The sequence below is a fragment of the Cervus elaphus genome, chromosome 12 (assembly GCF_910594005.1).
Source record: "Cervus elaphus chromosome 12, mCerEla1.1, whole genome shotgun sequence".
Lineage (NCBI taxonomy): Eukaryota > Metazoa > Chordata > Mammalia > Artiodactyla > Cervidae > Cervus > Cervus elaphus.
This window is the reverse complement of record NC_057826.1, coordinates 31,331,354-31,346,584: the sequence shown is the minus strand read 5'-3', so window position 1 is coordinate 31,346,584 and position 15,231 is coordinate 31,331,354. Positions and strand designations below refer to the sequence as shown.

The 15,231-nt window shown below is 36.3% G+C and overlaps 2 protein-coding genes across 4 annotated transcripts in view; one reads left to right on the top strand and one right to left on the bottom strand.

Annotated features, from left to right (window-relative positions):
• Window positions 1-7,122, top strand: part of TOMM20L (translocase of outer mitochondrial membrane 20 like) — a 20,528-nt gene extending 13,406 nt beyond the window's left edge. The window contains exons 4-5 of one of the 3 annotated variants that reach the window (XM_043919349.1): window positions 4,674-4,708; window positions 6,453-7,122. In XM_043919349.1, the coding sequence (XP_043775284.1) occupies window positions 4,674-4,685 (12 nt within the window). In that variant the 3' untranslated portion in view covers window positions 4,686-4,708; window positions 6,453-7,122. Of the gene's footprint in view, window positions 1-143; window positions 198-4,673; window positions 5,804-6,452 lie in introns of those variants that run through there. The other 2 variants (XM_043919348.1, XM_043919350.1) reach the window with 2 other exon arrangements.
• Window positions 113-15,231, bottom strand: TIMM9 (translocase of inner mitochondrial membrane 9). The gene is made up of 5 exons (XM_043919351.1): window positions 15,043-15,231; window positions 12,670-12,758; window positions 3,251-3,313; window positions 2,815-2,910; window positions 113-770 (listed from the first exon to the last, which is right to left on the bottom strand). The coding sequence occupies exons 3-5, from the start codon at window positions 3,287-3,289 to the stop codon at window positions 636-638; spliced, it is 270 nt and encodes an 89-aa protein (XP_043775286.1). The 5' UTR covers window positions 3,290-3,313; window positions 12,670-12,758; window positions 15,043-15,231; the 3' UTR covers window positions 113-635.

Sequence of the window (15,231 nt, the reverse complement as noted above, 5' to 3'; positions counted from 1 at the left end):
TGTCAGATGGAATGTTTCCTGAAGATATATGCAAATGTAGCTAGGATAAGAATGTGTAGTGCCCACCGTGACACAAGAAGGGAGGCAAGAAAAGGATCATGCATTAAAATGATTAGCAAGTAACCATTTTATGTATTTACCAGCAATTTGAGGCAGACATGAATGAACAGGAATACTTGGAGGATGATCGTGATTGAAAAACACTTCAGCGTATCCACAGTCCAGTCAGAATGCTATGGAATTATATAGTATAAACAACTGCTCAGTGATATTTCCATTTATTTTACTTATAGTAATAAAATTTTTTCTATCTCATACATGATATTTTGCTTTAAAATTAACAGTCACAATTGAAGAAACAATGGTTTATTTTTCTAATCAAGTGACCAAGCTGCTGTATCTGAAGGCCTCAACAAGTGTTGCATCTTATTATTTTCATTGAACAATAAGACCTTCTATTTTGATTATTCCTGTATATAACAATTTTGTTTCTCCAGTTGTTTCCATTTGCCAGTCATGACAGATGGTTTAACATGGTGGCTACTGCTTTTAGAGGATTCCATCAGGTGAATCCTCATTTCCAGTGCAATAGCTGTTGGCAATTTTTCATCAAAAGTCCATCCGTTAGGACTTCTCTATCGTGGCTGGCCAAGGAGTCCTGCTTTGGCAGCCAGGGCTTCATTCTGCTGAATATGATATTCCTGAAATCTCATAGATATTCGTTGAGTCATTTTTAAGTACTTCTGTAAGCAATGTTCTGAACAGGTAGTCTAGAAATAAAAAGACCCAAGAGGTAACACAAAAATATTAATTAAAAATATTGCACATATTCTAAAAGAATAACCAGTGGGTACTTTTCTTTCTTCAAATATGTTTGAGAATTAAATGGTATCAATAAGTCACAAGTGATCATAGCTTTCAACTGTTAATACCTTCATTTATTTATTAAAATTAGTATATACTGAATGCTTACTAGTTTGTAGGTACTAAAAACTATGGTAAGTCCCTGCCTTCTGGACTAGATTTTCTGTAGATATGTTTCAGTAGTAAGTGAAATTCCACATTCCCATCTGTTATTCTGACTCTCAAAATGTAGGTCTAGTAGCAGGTTTGTTCCTTTTTAATGAGAAAGTCTGTTCTCAGTGTTGTTGTTATTATAATTTTGGCCATGTGGTGCGGCATGTGGGATTTCGTTCCCTGACCAGGACTGAACCCAGGCTGTCAGCAGTGAAAGCACAGAGTCCTGACCACTGGACTGCCAGCGAATTCCCCATTCTTAGCATTCTTCATTTTCAACTTTTTACTTTTTACTAAGACTATTTTACTTAGCATCTCTCAAACTTTGTCATTTATTTAATAAACACTTATTGGATTGTTGGTTATATTAATATGTTAAGTTCTTGGCATGAAAATTCATCAGCATCTTCCACTGGAGGAAGTTTATGTCACTTTTAGCAAATACATAAATGTTTTGAAGAGATTAAAGCTAATTAGTAAGAATCTTTGGGGAATACATGTATACCCATGGCTGATTCGTGTCAATGTATGGCAAAAAGCATTACAATATTATTAAGTAATTAGCCTCCAATTAAAAAAAAAAAAAGAATCTCTACTGTGGAACAATATTCAGCAAGTCCCAGGCATCTTCTCTTTAAAAAGTCTGCCATAGTTCAGTGTGGCTGTGATATTAAATTTGATATCATTCAACTCAATGCCACAGAGTCCTTGGCTGTTTAAGTTCCTTTGAGCAATGGAACATATAAAAGGTAGCCTAAATTCACTAACAAACACATGAAGAAATGCTCAACATTGCTCATTATTAGAGAAATGCAAATCAAAACTGCAAAGAGATATCACCTCACACCTGTCAGAATGGCCATCGTCAAAAAGTCTACAAACAATAAATGATAGAGAGGGTGTAGAAAAAAGGGAACGCTTTTGCACTGTTGGTGGGAATGTAAATTGATATGGCCACTATGGAAGACCGTATGGAGATTCCTTAAAAAACTAGGAATAAAACCAGCATATAACCCAGCGATCCCTCTCCTAGGCATATACCCTGAGGAATCCAAAACTGAAAAAGACACACATATCCCACTGTTCATTGCAGCACTATTTACAATAGTTAGAACATGGAAGCAACCTAGATGACCATCAACAGATGAATGGATAAAGAAGTTGTGGTACATATACACAATGGAATATTACTCAACCATAAAAAGGAACACATTTAAGTCAGTTCTGATGAGGTGAATGAACCAAAAACCTATTTTACAGAGTGAAGTGAGTCAGAAAGAGAAAGATAAATACTGTATTCTAACGCATATATAGGGAATCTAGAAAAATGGTACTGAAGAATTTATTTAAAGGACAGCAGTGGAGAAACAGACATAGAGAATAGACTTATGGACATGGGGAGAGGGGAGGAGACGGTGAGATGTATGGAAACAGTAACATGCAAACTAGTATCACCATCTGTAAAATAGACAGCCCACGGGAATTTACTGTCTGGCTCAGGAAACTCAAACAGGGGCTCTGTATCAACCTAGGGGGGTGGGATGGGGAGGGAGGTGGGAGGGAGGTTCAAAAGGGAGGGGGTATGTGTATACCCATGACTGATTCATGTTGAGGTTTGACAGAAAACAGCAAAATACTGTAAAGCAATTATCCTTCAATTGAAAAAAAAAGATAGCCTAAACTCCTATAATAACTAGGAACAAGGAAAATGTTTAGGGGCATCCCATTTATATTGTTTATGATGACCTTAGAGAATTTAAGATGACCTTAGAGAAAACTGGGCAACCATTTTCATACCTCTTCTGGTTTTACTTCTCTTGTTGTGAAGTCTTTAACACAGTCCAAAAAGCAGGTTTCTGTAAGTTTATTGTAGGTTCCAAGAAATTCTTTAAACTATAAACAAATCAGAAGTTTCTTTAATAACAGGTTTTTAAAAACAAATGTTTTAAATACTGATGTATCTAGGCAAAATATCCTGTAATAATTGAAAGGTTCTTTTACTACCTTCAATGGGTATAATATGATCTACAAAATATAGTCAGATTTTCTAGTTGAATATTTATCCTTTCCTGGATTATCTTTCAAACTATCTGAAAAATTTGCTTCATATCATTTAACATCCATCTGTGGAAATGAAATATAAATATTTTGTGAGATCACTGACTGACATGGTTGTATTCACTAATGCCTTTATGTTTTGTAAAATCCCTTTTCCTTAATTATATTACCTTACCTGTTTTATCTGATCAGATTCTGGTATTTGTGCAGCCATATTCTTTTGGTAGTTATTAGTCACCTGATTTAAAAGTAAAAAGTTTTGTCAGTCTGTATACAAATGTTTTTAGGCTAATTGAAGGTAATAAAAACAAGAATAGATTATGAAATAGAACTGAAACAAGTCTACTTGAAATTACTGTTCAAATTTTATAGATTTCTAACTGATTATGTAATTATATGCCATGCCTCCCAACTTCCCAGGTCATTAATAAGAACCTTACAGTTTAGAATTTAATTTTTTAATGTTAGCTAGCTATAAGACCCAAAATCCCTATATATCTAAGTCTCCAATTTTAAGACAGTTTGCTCTGTTACTTTGCAAAGCCATGTGTTAAAGCCCCATTCATAGTAGAGTTTTCTGGGAAAGAAATCTCTGGTGTCTCTCTATAAGTACTTAAGTTAACTGTTCCACTGGTTGCCAGCACAGCTTAGATCTCTGCTATTAAAATTAAAGATCCTTTTTACAAACACCATCTACTTAAGACCTACCAGAAACTTCTGAATATGTGACACTTGTGATCTAACTTGGGGGCAACAGAGAAGTGAAGATAAGGAAGTCAAAGAGCCTTTCTAAATTACTGGGATTTTCACATATCCTAAGTGAAGGACACAGGCTCAGTTAATTCTGACACAGGAATGTATCACATTACTTATTCTATCCTGGCTAGTTCTAAAACAGATGAAATATATAAAAGATTTGTATGAAACAAAGCTGTTTAAAACAGAAACAACATGTAAAGGAAGAAAAAACACATGCTAATTTTGTATACTGCAAACTAACAATTTATATGTATTATATTTAGCTTTGAGTTTTCTGGTAACCAATACAAAAAAGATAAAACCGGATATGTATAACATTCTTAGCTAATACTGTGAAAAAAATTCTCATTTTGAAGAACAAATGCAATCAATGGTAATTCCATTCCAGCATTCCCAACCATGTATAAAACTCCCTGTTTTGCATTTAGTCTTCCCTCCTCTTTTGTCCCTGTCCTGCATGTTCATGAGCATTACTGCCATTTTTAAAAAGTTATCTTTTCCACATGCAAGGGGAAGCACCAGTTCTCTTCTATTTACTATCCTAGTCTTATTCCAAAAGTCTAACCGTACTGTATTTTAGAGAATCTTTGGTTTAGCAGTGACATAATATAAACTATCTTTTCTACAAAAACTCTTTGGTATCTGCTACAAACAATGCAGTAGCGGTTTTGGATTAGCCCAACATTCAGGCAACCCAGTGTTCCATAAACACCTAAAAAGTTATCAAGAATGTTCTTTATTCCTATTTTATTTCACAGCTTTATAAATGATATATATTTTTTAACTACATAAACTATGTGAAAAATACCAGGAATTAACTAAAGGTCACAACTTTTCAGGTATTGCTGTGACTATCATGATTGTTATGTTCCAGGTAAGATACTTCCATTATAGTTATTCTTTGCTCACTTAAGTCATGAAACACTGATTCCATATCCTTCAACTATGGGACACAATAGAAACCCAAACCTAATGATTACATCATTTTCTAATATCAACTTCAAACATTTTTTAGTTTGAGATCTTAACAGTTACAATTTTGCTAGATAGATGCGGGTAGATGTTGGTAGATAATCACTCAGTAAACATTTATGTACCAAGTACTGTGCTAGTTATGAAACCAGCCATGCTTCTGAGGTAAGGTGCATTTCATGACTGCTATTAAATATCACTAACCAGTCAAAGAAATAGAGGATTCTGTTAATATATCATACAATGAGGTTTAGGATTTGTGCTTCTGGGAGGATGAAGTAGATGTGCTTTTTGCTATTTGTCTCACTAAGTAAAACTAAACCCCTGGACATTACACATAAAACAGACTCTAAAAAGTAGAAGAAAGTATACTAGCTAGGGCCATTGGGATTTGAGAAACAGCACAGTCGGGGATTCTCCCCCATTTTTGGGTCTCATATATCACAAACTTGAGCTGAAGAAGCTGGCAATTAGCAAATGCCAATGGGGAGAGTCAAAAAGTCCTTCCCTACCCCCAGCCAAAAGCTTATCTTCACCAAAGGGCTAGGAACGGGGAAGCCTATAAAATAGAAAACTTTTAAACAATAACTGCTGTACTCCAGGCCAGCACAGAAAAAACTGTGGTCTTCATCTCTACCCAAATCAGCATATGCCAGGTAGACTTCTACCCTCACCAGGCTCTGTAAAAAGACACTCCAACTCCCACACCAGAGTAGCATCAGAGAAGGGCTATTAGGGAACAGGGGCTTTAATTCTTACTGGGCATTAATAAGGACTGCTCCCCCTAAGTGTCAGTGGAAACTGCATGGGGAGCCTTCCATCTCAGTTGTCAGTGATGAAATACCTTTCTCCCTTCCCTCTGGGGTGGTATCAAAGGAGTCCTAGCTGAGATTCAGAACCGGCTTGCCGCCCCATGGTAATGAGCCCACACCCTCCTGGGGTGTCAGTGGAGGCTATTAGGGGAGTAGTAATGAGGCACTCCAGTCCCTCTCAGCCAGGGAGGTACCAATGAAGGCCTAGTAGAGAGCCACAACTCCCACTCTCACCAGCAGAGATGAGGAACATTCCCCAAATGCCTGAAACACACACACCCCTCAAGTGACAGAGTGAGGAACTTGCACTTCTGCCTTCACCTGGCAGTAATGAGATGCCCTCCTCTCCCCAATGAAGTAGTTAGTGTCAGAGCAGCCAGCTATAAGAGAAAGTTTAAACAAATCTAGTCTCAAAATACAAGATGCAAAATCTCCAGGTTATAAAGAAAAAACCTCATACCAAGAACTAAGATCCCAAAAAGTAAAAGTCCAACATTGAGATGAGAGATACTAGAATTATCTGACAAAGATGTAACAGCAGCTATTATAAAAAAAACTGCTTCAATGAACAATTAAGAATGTTTACAACAATTGAAGAAAATATAAAGCTCAGCAAAAAGTGAAAAATATGAAAGGGAAAAAGCCCCAAATAAGCTCAATAGACAGAGTCGCAGAACGAGAATGGGGGAATAGAGGAAAGAATCTGTGGAGGAAGACAGAAAACAGAATTATCCAATCTGAAAAACCAAAAAATATTGCATAGAATATAAAAAATGAATAGAGTACCAGGGATCTGTATGATTGTACCAAAAGATTTAACATTTGTTTTATTAGAGTCCTGGAAGAAGAGAAAGAGGAGCAGGGCTGTTAAAGTACTGGAAGAAATAGTGGTTGAAAACCTCCCAGATTTGGCAAAAGAAGTTTATAGATTCAAGAACTAAATTGTATTCCAAAACGTGTGACTACAAAGAAATCCACATTAAGATACATCATGGACAAACATTTAAAAACTAAAGACAAAAAATTTTGAAATCTGCAAGAGAAAAAGAGACATCTTATCTATAGGGGATAAACTATTAGGATGATAGCAGATTTCTCACCAGTCAATCCAGAAACCTGAATCTGGCAAAAATACCCTTCAGGAATGAAGGTGAAATCAAGACATTCTCAAACAAAGGAAAACTAAGAGAATTCATTGCCAGGAGACCTGCCTGAAAAGAATTAAAGTTCTAAGCAGAAATGAAATTATAAAAGGAGACTTGGAACATCAAGGAGGAACAACACAGGAAGAAAGAATAAGTACAGTACATTTCCCTTCTTGAATTTCCTAAATTATATTTGACAATTGAAGCAAAAAGTACAAAACTGTCTGATGTGGTTCTAAATGAAGTTAAAAGACACTTGCTCCTTGTAAGGAAAGCTATGACAAACCTAGACAGTGTATTAAAAAGCAGAAAAATTACTTTTCCAACAAAGGTCTGTATAGTCAAAGCTATGATTTTTCCAGTAGTCCTGTACGGGTGTGAGGGCTGGACCATAAAGACTGACTGCTGAAGAACTGATGTTTTTAAACTGTAGTGATGGAGAAGACTCTTGAGAATCCCTTGGACTGCAAGGAGATCGAGCTAGTCAGTTTTAAGGGAAATCGACCCTGAATATTCATTGGAAGCCAGAGCTAAAGCTCCAATACTTTAGCCACCTGATGTGAAGAGCTAGCTTATTTGGACCCTGATGCTAGGAAAGACTGAAGGCAAAAGGAGAAGGGGGAGGCAAAGGATGATATGGTTAGACCACATCACCAACTCAATGGACATGAATTTGAGGAAACTCCATGAGATAGTGAAGGACAGGGAACCTGGCATGTTGCAGTCCATGGGGTCACAAAGGATCAGACACGACTGAGTGACTGAAGAACAAAATAAATGGGAAAGTAAAAGGCTTCCTTACTTCACTGAAAGTAGTAATATGCTGACATCATTAGACTATGATAAGCTTTGCATATCTCATTTAATACCTAGAGCAACCATTAAAAGAGAACCACATAAGGAGATAACACTCAAAAACATTAATAAAAACAAATTCCAAAAAGTATTCAAATAATCCACAGTAAGGTAAGAAAAACTAGAACAAACAAAACAAATTTCAGCCTTAATAAGCAGTTAGATTAAATATAACTGGTGTAAATAATCAAGAGACAGATTGGCTGAGTGGATTAGAGAAATGATACAATATATGTTGTCTACAAGAAACGGACTCCTGATACAGAGTGAAAACAAGAGGATGGAAAAAGATTACCATGCAAACATTTATCCAAAGGAAATAGTGGATATATTAATACTAGATTAAGTAGACTTCAGAGCAAAGGAATTTACCAGAGACAGAAAAGGACATTAAAGGTCAATCCATCAAGAAGATACAGTATTTCTAGATATGTGTGCCTTAAGCAACAGAGCTGCAAAATATGGAAAGAACTGAAAGGAGAAAAAGGCAAGTATAGTTACAGATTTAAACCACCCGCTCCCATCAACTGATAAAATAACTCGACAAAATCCACAAGACTATAAAAAACTTAACACCATTAACCAACAGGATACAATCTACATTTACAGAACATTTCACGTAATACCACAGAATACACATTTTTTTTATCAAGTGCCCTTGGAACATATACCAAAATAAACCATATCCTCAGCTGTAAAGTACCCTCAATAAATTTAAAAGAACTGAAATCATACATAGTCTGTTCTTAGACCACATGGAATCAAACTAGAAACCAGCACCAGATAACAGGAAAATTTCCAAACATTGGAATATAAACAATACACTTCTGAATAATCCATGAATCAAAGAGGTACTCTCAAGAATTTAATTAAACTAAAATATAGCATACTAAAATTTGTGTGACACAGCTAAATCAGAGCCAAGAGGAAAATTTTATAGTACTAAATACATATAATAAAGAGGAAATGTCTCGTGCAACTTCCCTGGTGGTCCAGTGGTTAAGAATTTGCCTCCCAGTGCAGGGGATGTGGGTTTTGATCCCTGGTAGGGGAACTAGGATCCCATAAGCTGCAAGGCAACTAAGCCAAGTGCGCTGCAACTACTGAGTCTGCCACTGCACCTAAGACCCAACACAGCCAAATAAGTAAATTAAAAAATGGGAACTGTCTCAAATCAACAGTCTATTTTTATTTTTTTTAACCTCAAGAACCTAAAAAAGAGCAACCCACTTAAAGTATGTAGAAGGACAAAAATAATAAAGAACAGAAATCAGTAAAAATGAAAACAAAGCAACAAACAAAAATCAATGAAACAAAGATGGTCCTTTGAAATGACTGTAACAGACAAACCTCCAGCAAGACTAACAAAGAAGTCACAAATTATCATTATCAGGAATAAAACAGGATATGGTAATATAAACCCTGCAGATTCAAAAGAACAGAACTATGAACAACTTTATATACATAAATCTAACAACTTATTCATGAATTTAGTATTATCCTAATAATTAAAACTAGACAAGATGGTACATACAAGAAAACTAGAGAAAAATATCTTCATAAAATAGACATAAAAAATAGAAATAAAAATCCTTAACAATAGCAAATATAATCCACCAATATGTAAATATGATCCACCATTTTAATAGATGAAAAAATAAAAGTCATATGATCTTATAAATTGATGCAGAAAAAACTTTTGATAAAGTCAGTACCCATTCATGATAAAAACTCTGAAAATTAGGAAAAGAGGGGAACTTCTTTAACTTGGTAATGTACGCCTACAAAAAATCCTACACCCCACACTACACAGTTAATGGTGAAAAACTGAATACTTTGCCCTAAGATAGTGAGCAAAGCCAGATGTCTGCTCTTAACACTCTTATCCAACATACTGCTTGAAGTTCTACCCAGTGCAGTAACTCGAGAAAAGGAATAAGACATACAGACTGTAAAGGAAGAAAATAAAACTGTCCCTCTTTGCAGATGGCATGATTGTGAACATAGAAAATCCCAAAGTCCCCAAAGAATCTACAAAGAAACTCCTACAACAAAATAGTTTAGCAAGATCACAGGATATAAGATAAACATGCAAAAACTGTATTTCTATATACTTTCAGTGAACAAATGGACACTGAAAAATAGAATGCCATTTATAATCATTCAAAAAAGATTTAAGGGTAAATCTGACAAAGCATCTATAAGACTTGTATGCTGAAAACTATAAAATGCTGATGAAAGAAATCAAAGACTTAAATGGAGAGACAGACTGTTCATGGACTGGAAGACTCAGCATAGTAATGATGTCAATTTTCCCAAAATTGATACACAGGCTTAATGCAATTCCTGTTATGGTCCCAGTAACATTTATTGTAAATATAAACAAGATTATTTTTAAATTTATATGGAAAGCAAATGGACTTAAATTCAAAAAAATAATAAGTAGGAAGAATCAGTTTGCTTGATTTCAAGACTTAACTACATAGCTATAGTAATTAATATTATACAGTATTGGTGGAAAAGCTGACACAGAGATCAACGGAACAGGACAGAGAACCAGAAATAGTCACACAAACAAGCCCGACTGATTTTTGGTCAAGGTGCAAAAGCAGTTAAGTGAAGATGGCTTTTCCAACAAATAGTGCTGGGATAACTGTACATCCATAGGCAGAAAATTTAACCTCAAAGCAAGTCTTTCACTTTATACGAAAATTACCTCAAAATAGATTTGGGACTTAAATATAGAATATAAAACTATGAAAACTTATGAAGATAGGAGAAAATCTTTGGGCTTTAGGGCAAAGAATTCTTAGCCTTCACGTGAAAAGCAAACTACATATCTGACTGATAACTAATAACCAGACAACATAAAGAAGCCTGCAGACTCTAGTAAAAACACAAATAATCCAATTAGAAAATATTCAAAAGACATTTCACCAAAAAGATTATATAGATGATGAATGCGGCTGCTGCTGCTGCTAAGTTGCATCAGTCATGTCCGACTCTGCAACCCCATAGACAGCAGCTTACCAGGCTCCGCCGTCCCTGGGGTTCTCCAGGCCAGAACACTGGAGTGGGCTGCCATTTCCTTCTCCAATGCATGAAAGTGAAAAGTGAAAGTGAAGTCGCTCAGTCATGTCCGACTCTTTGCGACCCCAGGGACTGCAGCCCACCAGGCTCCCCCATCCATGGGATTTTCCAGGCCAAGAGTACTGGAGTGGGTTGCCATTGCCTTCTCCGATACAGCTATCATATGACCCAGCAATTGCACTTCTGGGCATTTTTCAGAAAGAAATGAAAACTTATATTCACACAAAAACCTGCACATGAATGTTTATAGAAACTTTATTCATAACAGTCAAAAATTGGAAGCAATCCAGATATTCTTCAACAGGTAGATGATTAAACAAACTAATACATCCATACCATAGAATACTATTCAGCAATAAAAAGGAATGAGGTACTGATACATCAATAGCTTGGATGAAACTAAGAGAATTACGCTAAGTGAAAAAGGCCAATCCCAGAAGGTCATATATTATGATTCCATTTATATAACATTCTTGAAATGACAAAATTATAGAAATAGGGAACTTATTAGTGGTTGCCAGGGGTTGAGGAGGAGGGAAGTGGGTGTTACTATAAAAAGGCAACATGTGAGACTTCAAGGAAATGGAAATGTTCTGCATCTTTACTGTATCAGTATCAGTATCCTGGCTGTGATATTGTACTATACTTTTGTAAGATGTTACCATTGTGGAAGGCTGGGTAAATGGCATAAGGTATTTTTTTTTTCTTACAACTGTATGTGAATCTACAGTAATCTCCAAGTTCGAGGTTGCCAAGCTTTCTACTCCCTGCCTGAGAATAAGATACAGTGTGCAGTGTAGTAAACGTTAGCAAATGATCAGAACCAGAGTTCTTTTGGCTTCCTACTCCAAAAGCAGCCTGAAAACTGGTAAGATGACTTTTGTGGATAGGTGTTAAATGAAACCTTTGTTTTGTGAGAACTTAAGTTTGCAAATTATAATGCCCAAATCAGTTTTTATTACTATCCCAGTATTTCTTCAGTTTAAAATTCACATGTGACTTTATCAGGCAGAGGTCAGAGAGGCAGAAAGTATGAAATCTTTAAATGTTGTGTTAGTTTCAAAAGCTGGTAACACTGTGCTGACTCCTTATCACTTCCCCTTTCATATATAATTCATAGTGACAAATGATGATTGTTATTGTGAAGTCTTTGAAGAGATACAGATGAGGAACACCCCCAAATATTATTTGTTCTTGGTACTGTCTTCTAATATACAGTCCTTAATAGTATATCTCCTCCTTAAAATGAAATAGTTTATCTCACTTCAACAGTAATAAAATATTTCTTGAGAATTTAGAAACTAAAAAAAAATGTTTCTAGTACTCAAAGACCACTGTGTTAACATTATGATCTCCTTTTCTCTAGAATCATTCAATTATATATTTTCCAGTATCACGATTATGGTATACCTAAGTGAATGAACTTGTTCCTAGAAAATATTTGAGATGATTGAGTGAATAAATGATTTTTAATTTACTTGCTAACTTGGGTCTGACCTAAGTCTTCCAGCATTCTATTTTCCAGTTATTTAATCATTAGTTATGCTAACTGATCAAGTCCAACAGCCACACAAACCACCTGATAGTGAGAAGTGGAAGCAATATGAAGTGAAGTGAAGTCGCTCAGCCGTGTCTGACCCTTTGTGACCCGTGCACTGTAGCCCACCAGGCTCTTCCGTCCATGGGATTCTCCTGGCAAGAATACTGGAGTGGGTCTTTTATTTGGTCCTAATTACCTTTTACTACAAGCAAATATTTGTTATTGTAGAGGCAAATATTTGTTATTGTAGAGGCAAATATCCAACCAAGACGATACCTCTGGTTATATGCTTTAAACCTGGAGAAGGAGGGAAGGGGTCTTAAGAATGATTATAGCAATGCTAAGAAATTTTTGTGTCAAAATATATCATAAAACCAGGGAACTTAAGAGTGAAAAGAGATGTTAGTCATCAAGCTCAAACCTTTCTTGATGCATGGGTTTCCTTTCTGTTCTGGAAAAGGAGTTGTCCAATCTTTGCTTGAATGTCTCCAGTAAGGCCTGATTTCTTACCTGAAAAAGGAAGGGATTACAGTATGACTGCTGAGGCCCCTCTTTATGCTCTAAGTGTTTGATGAAACCTGAATTTCTGCTGGCTAAATCGTATTTTCTGAAAAGCCTCTTCCTTTTCAACAAGTGAAATTAGTTTTCTCAGTCTGTTTGAGGTTATAATTCTTTAGCAAATGTGTTATTATGTATTAAAAAAATACTTAATATCCTGTTTTTCCAGGTAATATGTATGTTCAGGTGAACACACAAGGACCAACAATTCTCTGAAATTTCTGAGTATTAAAAAAAGAAAATAACTAGGCTGTGATGGGGAGATACCCTCTATTTAGTCTTCAGAATTATATGCAGATTTGTACCATGTCTGCAAGTCAAATTTCTAATTTTGTTCAAACTTAGTTTACAGTAAGCGATTCTTCTGATGTCCTTAGCCACTCACTATAATTGATCTTGGGTTCAGCATGACTGGTACTGGTAATTGGAAATCTTGTGATTCAAGCAAGATTCATGAATAGATAAAAAAACTACACAGTGATAGGTTGTTGGCAAACAGGATATATCCATTGCAGTATCAAAGCATTTCACAGGTTACACAAAAAGAAAACTTTCCCTTAACACTAGGAGATCTGTCAGTCACCACCTTAACCAGTGTGGTACACCTATGTGGTATTCTTGCCAGAAATGTTTGATGTGACTCTGATCATGAGTGAACAATTAGGAACATCCACAATGTGGGACAATGTATAAGACGACTGGTCTTCTCTAAAAATTGAAGTTAAAGGAAAAGGAGTAGAAAGGGTTATTCTAGAATACAAGACTAAAGAGTTGTGAATTTTGGATCATGAATCAAAAAAAACCACTTTTTAGTTAAAGGCTTCTGGGGATAATCAGAGAAATTTGAATATGTTATCTTCTTATGTGTGACAATTATATTGTGGCTATGTAAAAGTATGTTCTTAAGGATATACATATGAAGAAAATAGGGTTAAAGGTCATGATGTCTGCAACTTTTAAGTGGTTCAGCCAAAAAAAAAAAAAAATGTCTGAAAGAGAAAGCAAATAAGTAAAATGTTAACAATAAAAAGAAATGAAAGAAACCAGTCTCGTGAGCCATGTTTTTTGTTCCAGGGCTGTCTGTTCTTTATTTGATAGCTCAGATGTCTAAACCAATCTGCATTAACTCGCTATGTTGATATAAAATAGGACTCTACGACATGTCCCTTTACTTTATATTATTTGCAGCAGGTTTAGGAAATTGTGCCTGATTAACTGGCAACCCTAACTCATCATATTATTAATCAGAGCAAAAAATTCTTTTGAAAGATTACTGCATCAGCTTTCCGGTTTAGAGGATGTCTTCAAGGCCTAAAGGAGTCCATGAGCACTGGACTAGATAGAGGCAAGATTACCTGGGTTTTAACCCCAGGTCTGATATTAAGGGGGTTGTAAAATCTAAGTCAAGTCATTTTAAGGAGTTTCTATGCCCATGAGTACTCCTTAGAGAGTAGAGGGCAAAGGTCACTTTTTCTTTCACATTTAAGTTTCACCTAGAAAATAAGAGTGATAAATCATCTCCAAAGTCTCTTACAGCTCTGACACTGTCATTATATCTTTTAATTCACGTAAATTATAAAACAAGTTGTGAACAGGTACTACCTAAAAGCTTGATAATAAAGGAAGTATAACTGAAATAAATTACAGAAACTCATCAAGATTTAAAAGGTTCTCTAAAGCTGAGCCCTTACTATCTTTTTTTTTCTTTACTATCTTTTAGTTCTAGGATTTCTTCTTTCAAAGTAGACATCTGAGTTGTAAAAATAAAATTTTTCATTTAATTTTTACATCAGATTACATTTTTAAATCTTTTAGTAATGCGTAAAGGGAAACGTTTAAGTAATCCATCCTCGAAAATTAGCAGATCAGATAAGGTGTGTTGGCCCTGGTATTCTCTCTAGAGAGAATTTTTCAGTTCAAGGAGGGTCTCCTGCTTGTCAGCTCAAGGTCAAGGCGTGGTGCCATTCAGTCTCACTCACTATCCCAAAACAAGACCCCGATTCCCCAGATCTGACGATGGCTTAGAGCCTCGAATTCCGACCCTCGTCCAGTGACACGGTTCCGAGGGAAGTCCCAAACCCGCTCTCGGTGCGCGCTGCCCGGTTCCGCAGCCCCCCCACGGCCCCAAGTACAAGAGGCGGCCTCTTTCAGAGAGCCTGCCACCTTTCCCCGAGCGTTGCCGGTCGCTCCCCGCCTGGGAACCCAAGATTCTGTGGACAGAGAAAAGAGACCATACTTAAGGATAGACTCTCGCATCCGACACCAAAAGAGGCCGGGGGGCTGCGTTGCCAGTCGACTCTTGGGGAGGGGGGCGGAGGGTTTGGGTCAGGGAAGGCGCCTCAGCCGCTGGATGAAAGAGAACACGTGGGAATGGCGATGTCAAATGGCTCTTATACCCTTCGCCGCCGATTCGTTATAATGCCAG

Excerpts from the sequence above, each read along its gene's own strand:
- TIMM9 (XM_043919351.1), bottom strand. The coding sequence starts at position 3,289 with ATGGCTGCACAAATACCAGAATCTGATCAGATAAAACAG. Across the intron at positions 2,911-3,250 it reads AATCTGATCAGATAAAACAG|TTTAAAGAATTTCTTGGAAC; the intron begins GTAAGGTAATAT and ends ATTTGTTTATAG. Across the intron at positions 771-2,814 it reads GAGAAGTAAAACCAGAAGAG|ACTACCTGTTCAGAACATTG; the intron begins GTATGAAAATGG and ends TTTTATTTCTAG.